The 21,692-nt window shown below is 48.4% G+C and overlaps 1 protein-coding gene across 1 annotated transcript in view; it reads left to right on the top strand.

Moving 5' to 3' along the window:
- The window catches only part of CTDSPL (CTD (carboxy-terminal domain, RNA polymerase II, polypeptide A) small phosphatase-like), a 40,234-nt gene extending 23,915 nt beyond the window's left edge, over positions 1-16,319 (top strand). Inside the window, exons 7-11 of the mRNA XM_011999515.1 lie at positions 3,248-3,340; positions 7,559-7,744; positions 12,597-12,718; positions 14,428-14,505; positions 16,099-16,319. Of these exons, the coding sequence (XP_011854905.1) occupies positions 3,248-3,340; positions 7,559-7,744; positions 12,597-12,718; positions 14,428-14,505; positions 16,099-16,117 (498 nt within the window). The 3' untranslated portion in view covers positions 16,118-16,319. The remainder of the gene's footprint in view (positions 1-3,247; positions 3,341-7,558; positions 7,745-12,596; positions 12,719-14,427; positions 14,506-16,098) is intronic.
- The last annotated feature ends 5,373 nt before the right edge of the window (positions 16,320-21,692 follow it).

Below are 21,692 nucleotides of genomic sequence, written 5' to 3'. Positions count from 1 at the left end.
ACTTCCTTGTGTAATTGCTTTCGGCTACTCTCCTAGCAGGCAACAGGAAAATGCCACAAGTCACCCACTTATGGTGGATTCTCGGGAAAAAGTGTCCATTTTCAATGCCAGCTGCTCCAGACTGATCTTGTCATTCCCGCATCGTTTTCTCCAGAGAATCTTTAGCAAATACCCAACCCAAAAGAAAAAGGGGGAAGGGTGTTAAGTTTTCAGATCCGCAGGCTGCTATGAATAAAGATGTCGTAGTCAGTTGGCATGCATCTTCGTTGCTTCTGTTTTTTTTTCCTTATCTGCATAAAGCTTTTCTGGAAATAGCTTCATTTATGAACAAATTGGAAACGTTGTAGGAAAACTAGCCTTAGAGGTTGAAGCCGGGGAGCTTTTGTCAGGTTTTCCACAGGGATGATCTAACCATATTCCTTGTCAAGTCCAAGGTCTTAAAGGGAGCGTATCTGGCCTGATATCCCAGGAAAGAGACTTTCCTGGTACTTGAGCCACAACGGGATATCTTTTCTTAGCAATGTCAGTAGTCTTTGGTTCTTGAGTGCAAGGTGTCAGAACTCGTGAAAGCTTGGGAATCAGCTGGTCCAGCTGCCTCATTGTCTAGATGGAGAAACTGAGGCTTTGCCAGGGAAGGGGTTGGTTCAAGGTCATACAATGGGAAGAATTAAAATGAAAATTCCAGTCTCCTGCCTCCTGGCCCAGGGCTCTTTTCCTGATACTCAAGTCCCTTCCCTCCCTTGTCCTTGCTTTCTTGCTTATTCTCCAGGATGTCCTGCCAGGAAACAGTCCCCGGGAAAGGCAGCTTTTTCCCTAGTGTTTCCACACTTCATGCTTTTAAAAGCCATCACAGAGCCAAAACGGCAGGCACTTGGGCATTTAACATTTGCAAAAGCATCAACTGAATTAACTCAGCATCTGAGAAGCAGTTAAGGCTTCTGCATTTATCATCTTGGCTTGTGTTACATAGTGCTCATGATGAGACAAAGGAGAGGCTGCCCAATGGCATGTCAAGAATTAGGAGAGAAATTAATCCTTTGTACCACGTGACTGTAAGCATGACCAGCCTGCCCACTGCTGACCCATTCTTGCAGGAGCCACTGTAGCTCCCCCACCCTCCATCTTGGCTGTGCTGTGATATCACAAGGTCCCAGGGCTGGGGTCAGAAATTCTCTCCCGAGGGAATGAAGCCACAGGAGCCAAGAGCAGGAGGACCAAGGCCCTGGCGAAGGCCGTGGCCTCGTTCAAGTAATCCAGGATAGGCTGTGCAGGTCCCAATGGGCCTATTCTTGGTTACTTGCACGGGGACGCGGGCCTGGACGCCGGCATCCGGGCTCAGGACCCACGTCTCTGCCAGAGGCACCAACACCAGAGTTCCCAAATCAGTCTCCTGCCCTTTGCATGTAGCAAAGCTTGCTTTCCAAGCAGGACTCCCAGGGAGACGGAGGACTACAGGCCACACCTGTTTGCTGGCAACGAGGAGTCTTGTGGGCAAAGTGGGAGTCTGGAGCTGTTGCAGCCACAGGCCCTGCCCTCAGCCCTTCCCCAGCCTCCCAGCTCCTCAGAACTGTGCTGGTATCCATGCTATGACATCCTGTTCCTCCAGCCCCTCGCTCCACCCTCAGCCACAAACCCATGTTGACCTCCTTCTTTCAGTCATCCATGAATTTCTCCCTGAGTCCTGGCCCTCCTGAGCTCCTGCTTCTGGCACCTTGAAAATGCCTTGGTTCTGTGTAGAATTCCTCAGCCAGCAGCATGCCCAGCATGTGGTGCAGAGTCCCCATCTATCTCCCCTCTGCTGCTCCTCCTGCCATTCTCACCTGCTCCATCTGCCATTCAAGGCCCTAACGTGCCCACCATGACCTGCCTCTCACTTCATCTTCAGCCACTTCCTCTCCCAGCCCCTGCTGCTCCTGCTTCTCTCACTGCCTCTGATGGCTGGGCACACAGCCTGGCTACTCTCTAACATCTCAAGTATTCTCAGGCCTCAGGTCTCGCGCTCCACTGTTTCCTCTGCCTGGAAGCCCACTTCTTGTCATCCTTATTGGCCTGGTGAACTCCTATTTATCCTTCAAGGTCCAGGCCAAATGTTATCTTCTATGATCCCCTCTCCTTGTGAGGGGAGTTAATTGTCCTTAATTTATCCCTCTACTACAACTTTCATTATGTCATGTTTATTTTTATATGTTTTTGCCTAGTCTGTTTTAGAGTGTGAGCTCTTCAAGGGCAAGGCCTGTGTTTTATTCGTCTTTGCAGCTACATCAGACTGAGCTCAGAGCTGGGGCTCAGTAAATATGCTGAATTGAATTTTAAAGAGTTTGATTTATTTTAGTGAAGTGGCTAATTTCAAACGGAATTTATTCAAGTTTGAATTAGTTTTTCCCTCCTCCCACTTCCTCTGTCTTCTCTCACCAGCTTTGCCTTTTCTCCCATCTCCCTTGTTTCCCCAGATTCATTCAGGCTCCCTAATCAGGAGCCAATGTATGGTCTGAAGCCTGGCCTCCTCACTTCTACCTCTGGCCTAGCCTGGTCAAAAGGGTACACAGAGCCCAGCCATTCTAGAAAACGCTACTCTTTGTACCCCTCTGCTCAGAGACCCCTCCTGATGGGTTATGTCTGGGGTCCAGAAATAGGATGGTTTCATATCCCCTGAAATGTACCAAGCCCAACCTTTATGGTGTCATAGACATCTTCCCAAGCTGACAAGGAAGCCCCTTCTTGCAGCTTTGCTGGGCCTGTGCTTCAACCCCAGACCTTCCTAGTAAGGGGGATGTCCATCCAGAACAGAAGGTGGCAACCAGAGCAATCCCAGACCTGCTGGGCAGTAGGCTGGGCCTGGACCTCTAAAAGGACAACACCCAGACCATGGCCTGTGCCCACATAGGTCCTGACCTTCAGCAGGTGCCAAGAAACACACATGAAATGAATCCGTCATTACACACAAACATGGTACAACCCTTCTACTTGCTGGCCCTGAATATCCCCAAGACCCTCACACCATGGTCAGCTTCTCTTTTTCCCTTAGGAGGGGCGTCTGCAGTGAACTCAGACCTGGAGCCCTGTCTGAGGAGTGCCACGTCTGACTCCATAGCCCCTCATACAGTCTGGGCCTCTGCCTGCTGTGCATAGACCTGGAGGAGGGAAGCAGGAACCTTAGTAGCAGTTCTTCCTACAGTGGGCATTTGGGCCCCGGGCCATCCCCAGCAACTGCCACACCTGACCAGTCTGCTGTCTCCTGCCATTGCAGGTGTATGTGCTGAAGCGGCCACATGTGGATGAGTTCCTCCAGAGGATGGGGCAGCTTTTTGAATGTGTGCTCTTTACTGCCAGCTTGGCCAAGGTGAGTCCTGCTTCCCAGCCCCACACTCGCAGCCTGGTACTCCCAGCCCCTCCACCCCTACCCCCAATCTGTCAAGCAGCCCTTTGTTTTGGTGGGGGAGGCTATTTCTATGGTGACAGGTTCCCACCCCAGATGGGATGGATGCAGGCCATGTGCATGGTGCCAGCCTGAAAGCCTTCTGGGTTACCATGGTGACAGGGAGCACTTAGAACAAATGCTCCATGATGTTGCTGTATGCAGCCACCTGAAACTGGATGTCCACAGTCCAGAGAATCACAAACAGGTCCAGTGTAACAGACAAAGGATGGTGTACCCCTCAACCACTGACTGTCCACCAAATGCTAGAGGCCCCTGTGTCCTTGGGTTTTGCTTCCACAGATTTGAGGAAGAAGCAAGTGAGAGATAAGTGTTGGGCACTCACCCACATGCATGGGCTGAATGAGAGTTCCGACTGCCCTAATGAGCTGTATGATCTGAGGCAAGTTACTTCACTTCTCATGTCGGTTTCTTCTATAAATTGGGGATAATTCCATTCACCTTGTGGCTAGATCACATGAAATAACAGATGTAAAGGACTTAGCACAGTGTCTGACTCACATACAGCAAGTATTCATTGAGCACTTGCTGTGTTCTACATAATGTGGTGGGCATTGTCACGTGGTAAACACTCCTGATGTTCATTATTTTGTGTTACAATTATTTATTGATGATAATAGGCCGGGCATGATTGCTCACGCCTGTAATCCCAACACTTTGGGAGGCCAAGGAGGGTGTATCACTTGAAGTCAGGAGTTCAAGACCAGCCTGACCAACATGGTGAAACCCCATCTCTACTCAAAATACAAAAATTAGCTGGGCATGGTGGCGGGCACCTGTAATCCCAGCTACTCGGGAGGCTGAGGCACGAGAATTGCTTGAACCCAGAAGGCAGAGGTTGCAGTGAGCTGAGATCGCACCACTGCACTCCACCCTGAGCAACAGTGAGTCCATCTCAAAAACATGTATACATATATTTGTTGATGGTAATAAAATCATTCAGACATGTCTTGATCCTAAAGCTTGATATGAATCTGACCTAAAATCTACACTGGCTCTGACCAAAAAGAATGATTTCTTTGTCCTCTCCGCTGTTTAAGGAAACTAGCAGATTCCCAAGCCTCCCAGTATGTTTTAGTGTTCCCCTTCACAGGTGTGGCAGGGTGCCCATGCTGTGTGGGCAGGCAGGATAGGCCTTGCTCCTCCCAGAAGATCCTTGCCTTGACCACTTCCCAAACTCTGACTTTGATGGGGCTGACACCATCCATTCGTTGGTAGCACCACAGTTGTCTCCATGGGCATCTCAGGGACCCTGAGTGGTCCCAAAGATGAGTTTTCTGGGGCTCAGATTAGCCATTTGCCTGTCTCCAGGACATCACACAGTAGCTTCCTCTGCCATGTCCTGCTTCTGGATGGTGCCCTGGTGCCCACACTCCCTTCTCTTCCTCTGCGTGTTCCACTGCTTTGCTGACCTGGCCATTGCTGGTTGGGTCCCTCTTTGTGATGATGGAGGGGAGCGAGAGCCCCACTTGCACAAATGCTGCCAGACTCATCACCAGGCCTTAGAGCATAAGCCAGTGGAGTGGGATTCAAAATCCTGGCCCTTATTTTTGCATGTCAAAAAGAGAACAAGGCCTCAGGGAAAATAGAATCTTCCCCAGTGGGTAATCTTTCAGATGAGTGGTACCAAGACTAATTGTTATCTGTAGCGTCAGTGGCTCTTCCAACAGTGCTCTGAGATGCTGAAGAGCCTGAAGTAATAACCAAAGAAATAAACAAGAAGATTGCACCGGTAGCAGTGAAGTGAGAGCTGGTTTTTGTTTGGGAAAATTGAAAACACTCTTCCTTGGCATTGTCCCCAGCATTTGCTTAAACATCCTTGTTCGGTTTCTCTTCCTGGATGGCTCCCACCTGCCCCTCCATCTGTCTCTTCAACCCTTCTCTTGCTGCTACTCCAGCCTAGCTGAGCCGAATCAGCTTCCAAGTGCAGCCTTCCACCCTCTTTCCTCCCTGATGCACATGTCCTGCTGATGGGTAGTCATGTCCCTGTCCTTGGCTCTGGGCTCGGCTCCCAGCCAGCAGTAGTGGTGCAGTGGACCTCCTTGCCTGCTGCCCAGGAGCCTGCAGGAACCTCAAGCTGACTGTCATAGCCTTTCAGTATCTGCTTCTTTGTCATTTCTTCCTTCATTCACCCAGCAAATACTTACTTAGTACCTATTATGTATCAGGCACAGTACTAAATCCTGGGGATATAGCAAAGAAAAAAAGAGACAAAGTCCCTGCCCTTGTGAAGCTTACATTCTTCACATTCATCCTCCAGGCCTCAGACTCAGACACTTTTTTGAAAGATAGGTGCCACCACAAGTGTTCATGATTATGAGGAAATGGATCATCTTTTTCCATTTAGAGCAAGCTTGTCCAACCTGTGACCCACAGGCTGTGTACAGCCCAGAACAGCTTTAGATGTGGCCCAACACAAATTCGTAAACTTTCTTAAAACATGAGATTTTTTGAAAGCTTGTCACCTATTGTTAGTGGTGGTGTTTTATGTGTGACCCAAGACAATTCTTCCAGTATGGCCCAGGGAAGCTGAAAGATGGGATACCCCTGATCTGGACTCAGTTGCTCACAACCCACCCACGTGGCCCCTGGCTAGCCTCACCAGCAGGTAGCTGTAGTGCCCTGAGCTCTCACCTCCAGTGCCCTGAGCTCTCACCTCCCTTGGCCAGTAGGAAACACAGCTGCTCCTGGACTCTGCCTTCTACAGGATGTCCTTGGAGAGGAGAGGATGTTCCTGTGGAATCACAGCTGCTGCCTGCAGCGCTGCAGCCCACGTCCCACAGCTGTGCCGGCACTTGCTCTGCACTCCACTGCTGGCCTTCCCAGCGCCACCAGCCACAGGTGCTCTCTGCCTCCCTGGCAGAGTCACTGGGTCCCGCTGATGCCTGGTTGTACCCCTTACTTGGTCTTTGTGCAGGGGCCTGGCCTCGGGTCAGGCTTGGAAACTGCTCCTCTTTCTTCCAGGCCCAGCCACTCAGTATGGTCCACTCTTTTAGGTATCTTCAGTTATGAGGATTTTCTCTCAGAAACCCCTTTATTTCTTTATCCAAGCCTGCTTTGGGGGAAATTCCCTAGGTTATGAGAGGGGTTCAGGCAGGATGATCCCCAACTGTAAGCTGGGCTCAAATTCCCATCCAGCTCCTGGGCTTCAAGGAAGTGGATGGGCATCCATGGGAGTGGATGGCTGGACACCATCCTGTCACTCATCAGCTGGTCTGGCCCAAGTGCCCACGGGACCTCTAGGGGGCAGTGTCATGCCATTCAAGACACATTGGAGCCAGCTCATTCATTCAGTGGTGAAATTCGTGTTTCCTGAGCCCCTGTTGTGGTAGGTACTCTTGGAGGTGCCAGGGATGTGGTGGTGGGATGTTTCAGGCCTGGGCCCTGACAAGTAGTGAGGAAATCAAGCAATCCCATGTGGTGCTCTACTCTGTGAGGGAAACAACCCAGAAAGGAAGATAGAGGTGGCTCTAGATGGATGGAGAGGAAGTCAAGACTGAAAAACCAGAAGACAAATGTTCTGCAAAGAGCTGGGAGAGAACGCATGCAGAGAGAACACTGGTACAAAGGTCCTGACCATGCTTAAAGCCAGTGTGGCTCCAGGAGCTCCAGATGGAGATCATTCAGCTGTGGCCATGTGGGACGCGGCAGTGAGGAACGTGGGCTTTACTCCAAGTGCAGTGTGTAGACAGTGGAGTTTTCAGCAGAGGAGTGACACGATCACACATATGTTTTCCAGTGACCACTCTGACAGCTTCTAGGTGAATGGGCTAGAAAGGAGGCCCCTTGGGAAAGACAGGTTTTTCACGAGGCTCACACAGCCATCCCAGGCCAGAGATTCGAGGCCCGGGCTAAGAGTGGTGGCAATATAAATAGAGAGATGCAAATGGAGTCAGGCTATTTTTGGAGATGAAACTGACAATTTCTGATGGGTTGGATGTGAGAGAAATGGAAGAATCCGGTGCCATCTTATGTATACAGAGAGGAAAATAACCAGGATCCTAAAACACATCTAATTATTAAATCCCTTTTTAAAAAACATAATCTGGATCTTGCTGCTGTAGGTCAGGGTTTGGGGACTCTTTTAGGCACACAGCCTTCATTGTGACACCTCTTTTCCAGTATGCAGACCCTGTGGCTGACCTCCTAGACCGCTGGGGTGTGTTCCGGGCCCGGCTCTTCAGAGAATCATGTGTTTTTCATCGTGGGAACTATGTGAAGGACCTGAGTCGCCTTGGGCGGGAGCTGAGCAAAGTGATCATTGTCGACAATTCCCCTGCCTCATACATCTTCCATCCTGAGAATGCAGTAAGTGGCCCCAAAGAAAGAAAATGTCATGCTCCATCTGAGCCCTCTGTCTTGCCAGGCAAGCACCACTTTTAAGCACCTACAAAAGAAGGTCTCTGGGTCTTTTCCTAATGAAATCCCAGCTCTGCCATTTAGCAGTTGCACATCATTGAGCAAGTTATGTAACCTCATTGAGCCTCGGTTGCCTCATCTGTCAAATGGGAATTATAGGAATGCTGATCTCATAGGATTATTGGAGGTTGCAGTGTGGCAATATACAAAAAGCACTTAGAACAGTGCTTGAGACTGATAAATGCTATAAGCCTGTATCGTCTTATCAATATTTTTAGTATTGTTATTGACAAGGGTTCTGTTGGCATTAACCTCCTGGAGCCAGCTACTGCCTAGGACTTCATGACCCCTGTAGACTAAGGAGGCCTGATTGATCTCTTTAACAGAAGTATTTCTTAAGAATGAATAGGCCAGGCATGGTGGCTCATGCCTGTAATCCCAGCCCTCTGGGAGGCCGAGGTGGACGGATCACGAGGTCAGGCGATCAAGACCATCCTGGCCAACATGGTAAAACCCCGTCTCTACTAAAATATAAAAAATTAGCTGGGCGTGGTGGCATGCACCTGTAGTCCCAGCTACTCGGGAGGCTGAGGCAGGGCAATCACTTGAACCCAGGAGGCAGAGGTTGCAGTGAGCTGAGATCCCACCACTGCACTCCAGCCTGGTGACAGAGGGAGACTCCGTCTCAAAAAAAAAAAAATGAATAAAACACTTCAATAAGGTCTTCAAATGAGACTACCAAGCTTTGCTACCTCGTCATGATGTCTAAAAAGCACCCATTGGGAACATTTCCTACATAAAACTCCCTGGACCATGGCAGCTCTCGGTGCTTACTCACCGGGTGCCGCACAACTCTCAGGGCAAGAGGGACTGCCTTCCTGCCTGCTGCCCGACACTTCCAGGGGAAGAGAGGCCAACCAGGGCTTCTGGTGACTGCTGACCCCTCAGTCACTGCCACATCAGGCCCCTAGACCAGGCATGTTTCCCTGGAGAGGATGCTTCCTCTCAAGCACAGGCTTCTCAGATTCTACAAAAGCTTGCAGAAGTCCTTTCCTTGAATCCAGAACTCTGCAGTCCTGCTTGTAACCAAAAACAAATCAAACGCGATTCATTTGGCTAGTGTGGAATCATTATTTGAATAAATACCCCAAATGTATTTATATGTAAATATGTTCATTTTACTGAGTAAATCAAATTCAACGTAATATATTTGGTAACGTGTCTCTAATGGATAAGGATTCCTTTTTAATATAATCACAAGTCATGGTCAGATGTGACAAAGTAACAGTTTCTTACATTGTCTAATATCCAGACTGTGTTCACATTGTCCCTGTCATCTCGAAGTGTCATGCATTTGGAGTATTTCAATGGGGATCCAAAAAGATCCATGCATTGCTTTGGTTACCATGTCTCTTCATTCTTTTGTAAACTTAACGTCTCCCCTTTCTCCCCTTTTCTCTTTTATGCTATTTATTTGTTGAAGCAGCCCTGGTGTTTTGTCTTGTAGAAATCTCCTACATTCTGGATTTGTCCAGCTGCTGCCTTGTGATGATGTTTAGTATGTTTTTATAGCCACCTTATATCCTCTAAACAAGTAATTAGAGCTCTACTGCTTGATTAGATTTTTTTTTCTTTTTTTTTTTTTGCAAGAATATATCATAGAGGCCAGATGCAATGGCTCACACCTATAATCCCAGCACTTTGGGAGGCCAAGGCAGGTGATCGCTTGAGCCCAGGAGTTTGAGACCAGCCTGAGCAACATGGCAAGACCCTATCTCTTAAAAAAAGAAAAATTAGCCAGATGGGGTGGCACACACCTGTGGTTCCACTGTGGTTCCAGCTACTTGGGAGGCTGAGGTGGGAAGATCTCTTGAGCCCAGGAGGTCAAGGCTGCAGTGAGCCATGTTCATGCCACTGCACTTCAGCCTGAGTGAAAGAGCAAGACCCTATCTCAAAAAAAAGAAGAAAAAAGAATACATCATAGGTATTATATGCTTATGAAGATATATCAGGAGGCATAAAATGTCAGGTTACCCCACTTTTAAAGATTTAAAATTGATTATTGGGTTCAGGTGGTGTTAGCCTGATCCATCTATTATAAAATTCCCCATGAACCTCTCACCTCATAATTTTAGCAGTTGTTGGTGATCATTGTCTACACCCACTATTTCATGAGGAATTGCAAAATGGCAATTTCTATTTTCAGACTAATGAGTTGGTGTCCTAGCGGCCTCCAAAAGTAGCCAATAATTTTTTTTTAGTATCATTATGAACTCATGGATTTGTTGTAGTTTCAGCCCATTTGTTATTCTTTTGCATGCTCAAATTTTCACCTTTGGCTATGGAGATCCCTTAAAATAACAAGTCTTTGATATAGGTTGAATATTCTTTATCTAAAATGCTTGGTACCAGAAGTGTTTTGGATTTTGGATTTTTTAGGATTTTGGAATATTTGCATATACATAATTGGATATCTTGGGCATGGAACCAAGTCTAAACATGAAATTCATTTCTGTTTTGTGTACAACTTGTACACATAGCCTAAAGGTAATTTTATACAATATTTTTTATAATTTGGGGACACTAAATAAACCATGTATCATGTGCCTGCATTTTCACCACCACCCAGCACATGAGGTCAGGTATAGAATTTTCCACTTGTGGTGCCATGTCAGTGCTCAAAAAATTTTGGATTTTGGGGCATTTTGGAACTCAGATTTTTTCAGATTAGGGATGCTCAACCTGTAGCTTCCTTGCTTTCTTAAACAACAAGATGTTCCAGGCTCTTCATGAACATTTCTTGCCTCAGCCCTGGAACCACCCATTTTTGTATGGTGCCTGGTTCCTATTAGTGGAAGTGGTATTTAGAGACCACAGTTTAGGCGAATTTTCATTGCTAATGGGATATACTTTACTTCTAGCCCATACCTCAGGGCAGAGCTAAAAATGACATATTTTTAGAAAGAAAACTAAATCATAAGTTCATACTGGTTTTTCCATTTCAATGTTAAGTTTTTATGTAACTTCTTCGCTTCTTTGTTTTGTATTTGTATCTCTTTATCTTATGCTGCAACTCTTGATTTCTAAAGATATTAACATAATTATATATTTGATTTATTCTGTAGTATATGTTGAATAATTTCAGTAGCAGTACTAAATTATGACTAATAATAAGACAACTGTATGCAGCTTAGGAATTTTTAGAGAGATGTACAGTTATAACACCATGTTTTAAAATCACTTGAATATCAGGCTTGGTGGCTTACCTGGCTGCCTGTAATCCCAGCACTTTGGGAGGCTGAGGAGGGAGGATTGCTTGAGCTCAGGAGTTTGAAACCACCCTGGGCAACAAAGCAAGATCCCATCACTACTAAAAAAAAAAAAAAGAAAGGCTGGGGGTGGTGGCTCACGCCTGTAATCCCAGCACTTTGGGAGGCCAAGGGGGTGGATCACCTGAGGTCAGGAGTTCAAGACCAGCCTGACCAACATGGCGAAACCCTGTCTCTACTAAAATACAAAAACTAGCTGGACATGGCAGCAGGCACATGTAATCCCAGCTACTCAGGAGGCTGAGGCAGGAGAACCCAGGAGGTGGAGGTTGCAGTGAGCCGAGATCACGCCATTTCACTCCAGCCTGGGGAACAAGAGCAAAACTCCGTCTCAAAAAAAAAAAAATTAGCCAAGCATGGTGTCACATGCCTATAGTCCCAGCTACTTGGGAGGCTGAGTGGAAGGATCACTTGAGCCCAGGAGGTCAAGGCTGCAGAGCTATGATTGTACCACTGCACTCCAGCATGGGAGACAGAGTGTGACCCTGTCTCACACACGCACACAAATCACTTGAAGTAATTGTGTGGTTGTGTCACCAATTTTATATACACTTAGATTGACTTTTATTGCTTTTTTTCTTAATGGTTTAATTGTATTTTAATTTATAACACATTTCCATGGTTCCAACATCAAACCTATAAATAAAGATAGAGAAGTCTGTTCATTTCTGCCTCTCCTCCACTCTCTCCCCATCCCCTAGGCGTAGTCATTTCTTTATTAACCCTTACTTTATTTTTCAAAATTATGTAATAAATGTCTGTGTTTCTAAGCTATCTTTAGATTTGAAAAAGGGCTAAAATGTTACTTTTAAACATGTTTGGCTTATTCAAATTTGTTTATAACTCTTCTTTGTACCCCTGGCTACCACCCCTCGCCACTCCTCTGCCTAAAACTAAGGGAAAATCCTGTCTTTGCCCATAGCTTCAGAATGTTCTACAGTTTTAGACATCTGCTTTTAACTAACCACTGTTAAGCAAGGGAGGAAATTTACCACTTCTCTTTGTGATGTAATATTGCACAGTGACCCTAAGTGAAAGCCTTCCTGTGTCCTGGATGTGAGCTCCCCGCTGTCAGTGGTTAGCATGTAACCTCTGACTCCAAGTGCTCTGAGGTGCAAGGAGCCGACTTGTGCAGTAGAAAGAGCTTTTGGAAGTTGGCAAGTAGCAAGGCTAGTTCTCATACATTCTATGCTATGCTCTGGCCACCTTTTCTGTGGCAGGAAAACAAAACAGGCAAATGCATACAAACTGGCTACAGTTTAACTTTGCCTCCCTGAGCCATCTCCCAAGCCATTTAGCTTGGGATTGGCCTCGATTTGAACAAGGGAACAAACAAAATGATGATGATAACGATGATAACACCAGTTGTCCTTACCAAAGAAAATGCTCAAAGTCCGGGTACCCACTTAGGTTAGGAGCAGCCCCCAGCGCTAGATGCAGTCCTGCTGCCTCCACCATGCACTGTCTTCCAGGTGCCTGTGCAGTCCTGGTTCGATGACATGACGGACACGGAGCTGCTGGACCTCATCCCCTTCTTTGAGGGCCTGAGCCGGGAGGACGACGTGTACAGCATGCTGCATAGACTCTGCAATAGGTAGCCCCGGCCTCTGCCTGCCTCCCGCCTGTGCACTCTGGAACCTCTGGCCTCAGGGGACCTGCCTGTCCTCAGCTCCCTGGAAGCTGAAAGTGAGGATACTCCGTGCTCCACGCCACAGGGTGAATGTGGCCATGCCTACCTGTTTTGTTTTTTTAAGAACAGAAACAACTATTTTAAAAGAACTCTTTTAACAAATTTCATAAAGGGACATGCATTTTACTGGATTTGCTTTTCTTAAAACATACCAAAAACAAAAAAATAGAAAAAAAAAAAAAAAAGCTTGATCCCTATCAGACTTCAACTGTCCTCCCTTCCAGGCAGACCACCTGTCCCCTTCTGTCCCAGCTCGGAGCAGCTGACCCAACTCAGAATCTCTTTCCTACAGGATGAAGTGCCTTTTGAATGTTATTTTAAGCTGAGAGTTAATTTTTCTACACAACATATTTCCAGACATCGTTTAGTCTTTTATTGTCTTAGATACTATAAGAAGATGAACATGACAATTTTCTAGAACCTGGTAGTGTGTGTGTGTGTGTGTGTGTGGCGGGAGGTGCTGAGGGAGGGGAGTGAGTCACAGGAGCCTGTCCCCCAACAGGTGTGACTTTGCTCTGACAACCTGTGGCATGCTGCAGGGTCAGGCTCCTGATAGGAGGATTTCATGACTATGTCATTGTCTCCACTCATTTTTGACCCAGTTTGGAATGTATCTGCAATTGTGTAGCTCAACACTTTAGGAAACAATAGATTATTTTATATTATTATTTCTGATGGTGACAACTTTGTCTTGAGGTCACATTTTCCCCTTGAAAAGTGACATCCTGTCCTTTCTGCTCTTACACTACTGCCATACATTTGTGTTTTTTGTTGTTATTGTTTGGGGTAGAGCAGTTACAAGAAACCCTAAAACTTTTGGATATAAAAGAAATCTGTTTATTGATTTTTAAATCTTTCCTTTCCAAAAGCTGGATACATATGGAGCTGTTTGGGAATTTTCCTTGCTGCTACCGCGCTGCCACCAAATGGAATTGACCAGCGGCTGTTACACTGTTCTTTGCCACTGTGCCTATGCTCAGAATATGCTCACTGCTAAGCTACAAACTCGGACAGGGTCAAAAACAGAGGTGTCCCACCCCATTGCAGCCTCCACCACCTGTAACCCTTTCCTGGCATTGGCCACTGAAGGGTACAAAGGCAAAAGGGCCAAAGCACCACTTAGGTGTGGCATGGATTTTAAACTGCAGTCAGTAACAGATCCTGTTTGATAAATAAGCTGACTGTTCTCTCTTGAGAACCCGTGGCCTCAACCAGCCACCAAGCTGATGTGGCCCAAGTCCATCTCTTGGTCTTCTCCTTTGAAGCACAGCCTATTTCTGAGCCAAGGGTTGGGGAAGGCTGTCTAGATGTGGGACTCAATGCCCCAAACCGGGGAGAGGAAAGCCTCCCTCCCCGCAGGGAGAGCCCAGGCTCTCTGTAACCTTTCCCAGTTTGGTGTTTAAGCAGTGCCATGTTCCTTGTTTGACAACAAGACGGTCTGTAAAGTATTGCTCTTAAAAACAATTAAAAAGGACCCTTTCATGTTGGCACCGTTGCCTTAGCCCTCTGTGGGTTGGTCTTCAGCCAGCGTTCTGGCGGGAGTGACTGGCATTAACAAGACTGGAAATCGGGGGTCAAAGTAAAATATCTTTGCTTTGTTTTCATTCACAAAGTAATGAAGCCAGCTGCCAATTACGTCCTCCCAACAGCACTTTGGTCTGTGGACTACTGTGTGAATATTCAGAAAGGAAGTAAGTATTCGGGGATAAACAGGTCTCCCAAACCCAGTAATCCACTCGCCAATTCAAATAGAACAGCCCCTTGCTAGGTATTACCACAGATAATGACAGTTACATGGTAGAACTGCCCATGCCACAAACCTTTATTATTTGGAAAAATAGTCATTAAATGAACCCACTGCCTTAAATGTCTTGAATGTTGCAGTCAAGTATCTGTCATGTGTTGATATCCACACAGAATTAGGCCCTAATGAGAGCCTTAGACCCTCAACCATGCCCCCTTCATTGGCATCACAGGGCCTTATTTGGAAGAGGGGGCAAAGAGGATGGAAATCGTAAAATATTTCAGGGGAATCGAACCTAGGAATAGTGCTCCACTTCTGACGATGGAGTGAAGACACTTGGCAGGCTTGAGCCAGACACTTCACCTAGTAGTTCCTGAAACTGTGAGCACCGTTGCACTAAGCCAGTGCAGAGCTGTTAGGGACGGGGCCCAGCTCCTGCCACCACAGACACAGAATGTCTTGGGAGGGCCAGCAGGCCCTCTGAGGGTTCTGGAATCTGTGCACCTTATTTGATCACACTCCAAAATTCCGTTTTTATTTTAACCCTTGAACCTGCTTTATGTATATAATCAAAATATCTATATCTATATCTATATCTATATATATTTTTAATCATCTACATGTAAATGAAGCAATAGAATTCTAACATAAGGCCAAGAAATGAGATGAATGTTTGGGGTTTATGTTTTTTAAGGTAAATACGGGTATTGTTTTTAATTATTACCATTTATTAAATTGTGGGCTTTGAAACCTAATGAAACCTGTTAGCCACTTCTCTGTGCCATATACTTCCCATGTTACCAAAATACCCCCAACTCTTTAGTCAAAAGAGAACCCTGACCTCCTGAGTTTCCATGGTCCTTTCTGTACCAGGTTTAAATATAGTCTTCTGGAGAAGTATTTTTGACATTAAGCTCTGGGACAGGACACCTTGGGTTTGTGGACTCCAGCCCACTATGATGTTATGACTTCTCTGGCCAGGCCTCTGGTGGAAGTGCACGGGCACTCCCAATGTTGTTAATGCTCTGTCTTCCATTTGTTCTGGAATCCTGTGTGTTGGTCTGTTGTTCCATGCATTAGCTGTTTGTAAGTAATGCATTTGCATACTGAAAAAGGAATGCCACCTGCCACAGTTGATGGTGAGGAAGGTCCTTTGACATGGTGCAATTTTGATGAGATGTCTCTGGGGACACGAGGATGCCCTAATGATGCTGACTTGTCATGGTTGCAGCATTTGAACTTTTGGTGTTTAAAAAAAAAAAAAATTCGTTAAGTCTATAACCTGGCAACATTTTACAACCCTGTATTTTTAAAGATGGCTTTCTAATAAAAAATCCAGAACCACACAGCCCTATGGTCAAACACTCCTACGTTTGTGCCTCTGCTCTTAAAGGTGCTGTGCTGGACAGTTGGCATGCCAGGGTTTGAGAAGAGTGGATGGCTTGACGTACTTGCAGTTAACTGTTCATAATTGACTGGCTGCCTCTGTTCCTACCGTACTGTAAATTTGATCATGTCTGTTCCTGTTCCATTCTCCCAGGAGCTTCTCTGCAGACTGACACACCCTCCCCCACCCCAGGTAGTGGAGATGCTGGTGTCTGGGTAGTCATGGATTTCTGTTGGACGTTTGAATGTGATAAACAATCCAGCATTACTTGGGAAATGCTACATGTGGAATGTGCATGTTTCCAGGGGCGAGTATTGTCAATCAAAAGGTTTGCAATGATTTCCTTCCTGCCAAAAATAAACATGTGAAACTGCGCTCTCTTGTGGATGGACTGCTTTTCTACCAGCAGCGCCTCTCCTCCCTCCCTTCCCCACCTCCTGCACAGCCTCATGCCATCACCTTGGGTCTCCTGGTATCCCCACTTCTGGGGAACAGGGTTGGACGGGAGTCGGGCTGCAGCACTCCAGGAGCCACAGACTGATCTTCTAGCTCCTCCATCCCACCCAAATTGCCTGTCACTCCAAGGGTGACTGCTGTTCAGCCTCCTGGCTTCCTCTCTCCAGAAGCGGTATGGCTCACTGTCCTCCCACAAGGATTCCAGCCCTCCCAGCAGACTTGAAAATTCAGCCTGAGAGAACTGGGACCTCCCATTCCATAAGAGCCACAGGCATTATATGTGGTGCCTAAACCCATCCCCATCCCCATGGGCACAGTGACTGAGATGATTGCCAGATGAAGCACGGCAAGGAGTCGGAAGAGGAGTCAGGATGTCCCAGGCAGTTTCTTGCAGTGAGACATTCTGTCGCCAGTGTCCTGAACCCAGTCCCTCTGTACATGCAGGTGAGAAAGGCAGTGAGTCCTCCTCTGCTAGGGACTCCTGGCAGGGTCTTGGACATGGCTTCGCCACTCTCAGGACTCTTTCTGTTCATAATGATATCTGATTCAGATAGCACCAGTGTCAATTTCATAAGGTAGGTCTTATCCCCATTTTGTGGATGAGAAAACAGGCCAGTGAGACAAAGCTCTGCAGTTTGCTCTATCACAAGATATAGGATTCTACCAGGCACATATATTCATCCCAAATAACTCAGGACACAGTATGTGTATCAGCCCAGGAGACCTAATATTTACCCAGAGACAAAACCCCAAATACCCCACAGCTAAGCCTGTGCCGTGCCTCTAGTTTCCTTGTCGTCACAGTGGAGCAGCTAGCCAGCCAGAGAGAAGTCACCCCAGCTTCCTCCCCTGGTTCCAGACTCCTAGGCTGTGTCCTTCATTCTGCTCCCCAGCCCTCTCTGTCCCTCTCACTTTCTCTGGCATCAACCCTGTACCCCACTGCTTCACACCTTTGCAAATAGGCAAACAGATAAAAGGCTGAGAATTGTGGCAGTGTCTGAGGCTGAGGTATCCTCATGAGTGTCCACTGATCCCTGAAATAGGTGGGAAGGACACACGGGGCGTCAAGAGGGCACTTATTTGGGGACTTAGACATGCTGAGATATGCCTTCCGTGTTTTCTAGTTTGAGCACATGTCATATGTGTGTATTACACGACCAAGGAATGGGCAGGAAGCTCAGGAGGGTGGGAAGGAGTGGCTGGGAAAAGCCAGCCTGGGAACAGTGGCACATCAGCTGATGAACATTCTGTGGAGCTTATGGATGAGTGCATTGAGGGCTTGTGGCCGAGTTGTGGAGTAACCTGAATGCTTGCACGATAAATCTGTGCCAGGGTTGGCCATGGGTCAGCAGGCTGTTCAAGGCCCAGAGCCACCAACTGGCATGGCCACCAGCCTGACCTCTGAGAACAGAGGCCATCGGGAGGAGGACATGGCCCCAGAGCTTTCCACCCCAAGCCTCCATTACAGCTCCCTCTCCTGGCGCAGTGATTCTCGGCTCTGGCTGCAGCTGTACGCTAGAATTACCTGAGGGGTCTCAAACACACATCCCTCAAGTCCACCCCAGACCATTTCCAATCTCTGCAGATGGGGACCTGCACCATGTTTTTAAGTGCCAAGAAGACTGGAAAGGGCAGCCAGGGCTGAGACCCCCTGCTCTGACTGGCTACAGAGGAAAGGCAAGTCCTCCAAAACTGTTCCAGGCCTGATGCCCAGGTGTGGCAAAGGAGCCGTGGCCAGAGCTTTGCGGAAAATGACACATTGCTTTGCCTGAAAGATCAGCCATATATACATGTTCATTGCCAAAAACTTGGAAAATCCAGAAAAGTACAGAGAAAAGCCCACCTGGGCACTGGGAGCCTTTCCCAAGGCAGGAGTGAGGAGGGAGGCCTGATAAGACCCCTGCCTGGCTGACAGCACCTGCTTTCACACAGGTGGGGAGCAGAGTGGAGCCCCCCACTGCACACTGGAAGGGTCACACTGCCACTAGGCACGGACCCCAGCCTTGCACCACCCCTCCAACAGGCCAGGGGCTTTCCTGACCCAAGCTGGGTCCTAATGGGTGGGCGTGCTGCTGAGCAGGACCACAGTGGGCAAGGCAGTGACACCTGTTTGCAGGGGTCCAGGGTTGGTGTTTGGTCTGTCCTCTCACCCAGCAGTTCCTGTGGTGTCCTTGGGAGGAGTCACTTTCAGCCTATGCAAGCCCCGGTGACCATTGCCACAGCTCCTTCCACATCCTGCAGCCCAGGGCGGGACCACCAGATGTGGGGACACATGCCGGCCCATGGCTGCTCCCCTCCAGCATGAGGAGCCAGGGCATCTCCAGCAGTGGGCTCCAGTCCTCACTTCCTGTCTGCCCTCAGGGAGGGACGCTCCCTACAGAGCCCGGACTCCACAGAGGCAATATTCTGCACCTGTCTGGGAGAGACTGGAGAAGGCCTGGGGGATGAAGCCTGGGAGAGGATGCCTGAGCCCAGGGAAACCGGGGCGGAGCCTGGACTTAGCTTGGGGCCACTCCTTCACCTGGGTCAATATTGACATGGAGTGGGCTGGGCCTTGGAGACAAGCCAGGCAGGAACAAAGTAGGCCCCAAGCCCTGGAAACTTGCTGAGTGAGGAGGTGGTAGATTAAGGGGGGCTGGGGCAGGAAGAGGGCAGGGCTTTGCTAGCAAGGCAAACTCTACTCAGGGCCCTTTTGACTCCCGGCAGGCCCCCTTGAAGAAGGGCGGAGGTAGGGATGGGGGTGAGGTGGTGGGACCCCTTTCCTGCTAGGGGGAGGAGGGAGGGAAAAGCTAGGCATCCCACCCTCCCATTCTTGTAGCACCCGGCTGCCTGTGAGCCTGCCCTGGGCCTCAGTTTCCCTTCTGTGTGCCTGGGGTGTGACAGCCATGAGCTGGAGGCTGCCCAGGCCAGACTCAAGGCAGTGCTGCTCATCGTGGCCTGAGGCCAGGTTCTAAGGCCAGACTGCCATCTCTCCTGGGCCTGGAATCACAGGTTACAGAGTCGGTGGTTCTGGACAGGGCAGTTCTGCCCAGGTGACATCTTCTGGTTTGGAGACACCGAGACAATTCTGAGGGGTGAGGCCTTGGAGAAGTTCTCGTGCCCCCCACTAAGCTGCTGACACTGGATTGTGCCAGCTGGGGTATCTAGCCCACAACCAAAGTGAAGAGGAGTAACCCCCTCAGCTTCTCAGAGGAGGAGGACTGAGCCCAGTAAAGGATCCAGACACACACACACACACACACACACACACACACACACACACACACACACACACTGGGTCAGGCGCAGGCCACAGAAACATGTCAGCAAACATTTTATTAAGCAACTGCAGTATGCCGGGCACCATTCTACACACAGGTGGACATGAGCAAGGCCCTGCCCACAGTGACTCACAGTCCAGCTGGGACACAGACACTAACCAAAGATCCCACTTAGCAAGGAGACCAGCTTCTTGGAGCACCATCATGAGGAAAGTGGTGATGTCTGAGGAGGGAGACTGCTGTGGCTAAGGAGGGCAGGAAGGGCCCTCTGCAGGGCTGCCATTTTGGCTGGGGCCTAAATGCAGTAAAGGAGCAGCTACAGGAAGATACAGAGTGGGGCTTCCAGGCAGAGAAGACTGCAGTGCAAAGGTCTGCAGACAACGACCTGGGCGTCTTCAAGGCACACAAGGAATCACATTGCCAGAACGCAGTGAGCCATGCAAAGAGCGATGGGAGAGGCAGCTGGGAACGGCCATTGAGAATTTCATCCCAGTTTTAGTGGAAGCCACTGGAAGGTTTGGAGAGGGGGATGGCGTGAGTGGGTTTATGGTTAAATTCTGAGGTTAAATTTTCCCTGTAGTTAGTGAAAATCATAGACAGAAAATAGAATGGTGGTTGCAAGGGGCTGGGGGCAATGGGGAGTCTGTGTTTAATGAGTGCAGGGTTTCAGTTTTGTGAGATGAAAGAATTCTGGAAATAGTGGCAGCGGTTGCACAACAATATGAGTGTACTTTACACCACAGAACCATATACTTAAAAGTGGATACACGTCGGGTGTTGTGGCTCATGCCTGTAATCTCAACACTTTGGGAGGCTGAGGCGGGTGGATCACTGGAGGTCAGGAGTTCACCACCAGCCTGACCAACATAGTGAAACCCCGTCTCTACTAAAAATACAAAATTAGCCGGATGTGGTGGTGCATACCTGTAATCCCAACTTCCCAGGGGGCTGAGGCAGGAGAATCACTTGAACCCAGGAGGCGGAGGCTGCAGTGAGCCAAGATTGCGCCATTGCACTCCAGCCTGGGCAACAAAAGCAAAACTCCGTCTCAAATAAATAAATAAAAAGGGGATGCAATGGTAAATTTTAAGTATATCTTACTACAATTTTTTACATCTTGTGAAAAAAAGTTTTTTTATATTTTACCACAATGTTTTAAATCTTAGGAAAAAAGATCCCTCTGGATACTGTGGGAGGATGGCCGCAGTGGCCAGGCAGACCCCCAGACACAGAGGGAGGCTGGCTCCGGAGCACGCAGGAGGCATGAGAGGGAGGGCTAGGGCCAGGATCCACCATGAACCAGCCGCAGACTGGCCAGTGGCTTGGGGGAGACAGAAACCAAGGCAACTGCAGGTCTGGGGCCTAAGCACCCACTGGATGTTCACGCTGAACATGTTCCTGGGGCTCAGAAAGGGTAGATCTGGGAGGGGCCTGAGGCAATGTTAAGTGTGAGGCCAAACGTGCCGGGAGAGATGTGACCAGATGGAAGATGGAGACTTAGGCTGGGGCAAGGTTCAGGGGAGTTGGGTCAGGGAAACGCTTGCGTTTCCATGGTATTTGCATCCTTCAGACTGGAACTGGGAAGGTAACTAGAAAACACACAGGAGTGAAGGCCCGAGCTCTGCACCTGCTGCCATTTAGAGGCCTGAGGGAGATGGGTGGAGTGAGAGGGAAGGAACAATGGTGACTGAACCGACTGCCGACTGCCGCTTGGATGAGAGTGGGCATTGGTGACTTAGGAAAGAGCCATTACCAGGGAATTCAAGAACCAAGACCAACAGAGTGGGTGGGCTGAGGGGAGATGGGGGGAGAGTCAGTGGGAAGAAGTGAGGACACAGAGTCTTCCTGGGCACAGGGACAAAAGGAGACAGGGAAAAGGGTATGCACAGCTGCAGCAGATGCACTGCCACTGTCACAGACAGGGTCCCTGTCCCAAGTGGGGATTAGACAGGCATGCCAGGACACAGGCACACACATAAGGTCGAACAGGCAATGGCACACATGGGGACAGACCAAGTGCCTGTGACACAG

The sequence above is a fragment of the Mandrillus leucophaeus genome, unplaced genomic scaffold, assembly GCF_000951045.1.
Source record: "Mandrillus leucophaeus isolate KB7577 unplaced genomic scaffold, Mleu.le_1.0 Scaffold595, whole genome shotgun sequence".
NCBI lineage: Eukaryota > Metazoa > Chordata > Mammalia > Primates > Cercopithecidae > Mandrillus > Mandrillus leucophaeus.
This window is presented reverse-complemented; position numbering and strand designations above follow the sequence as displayed.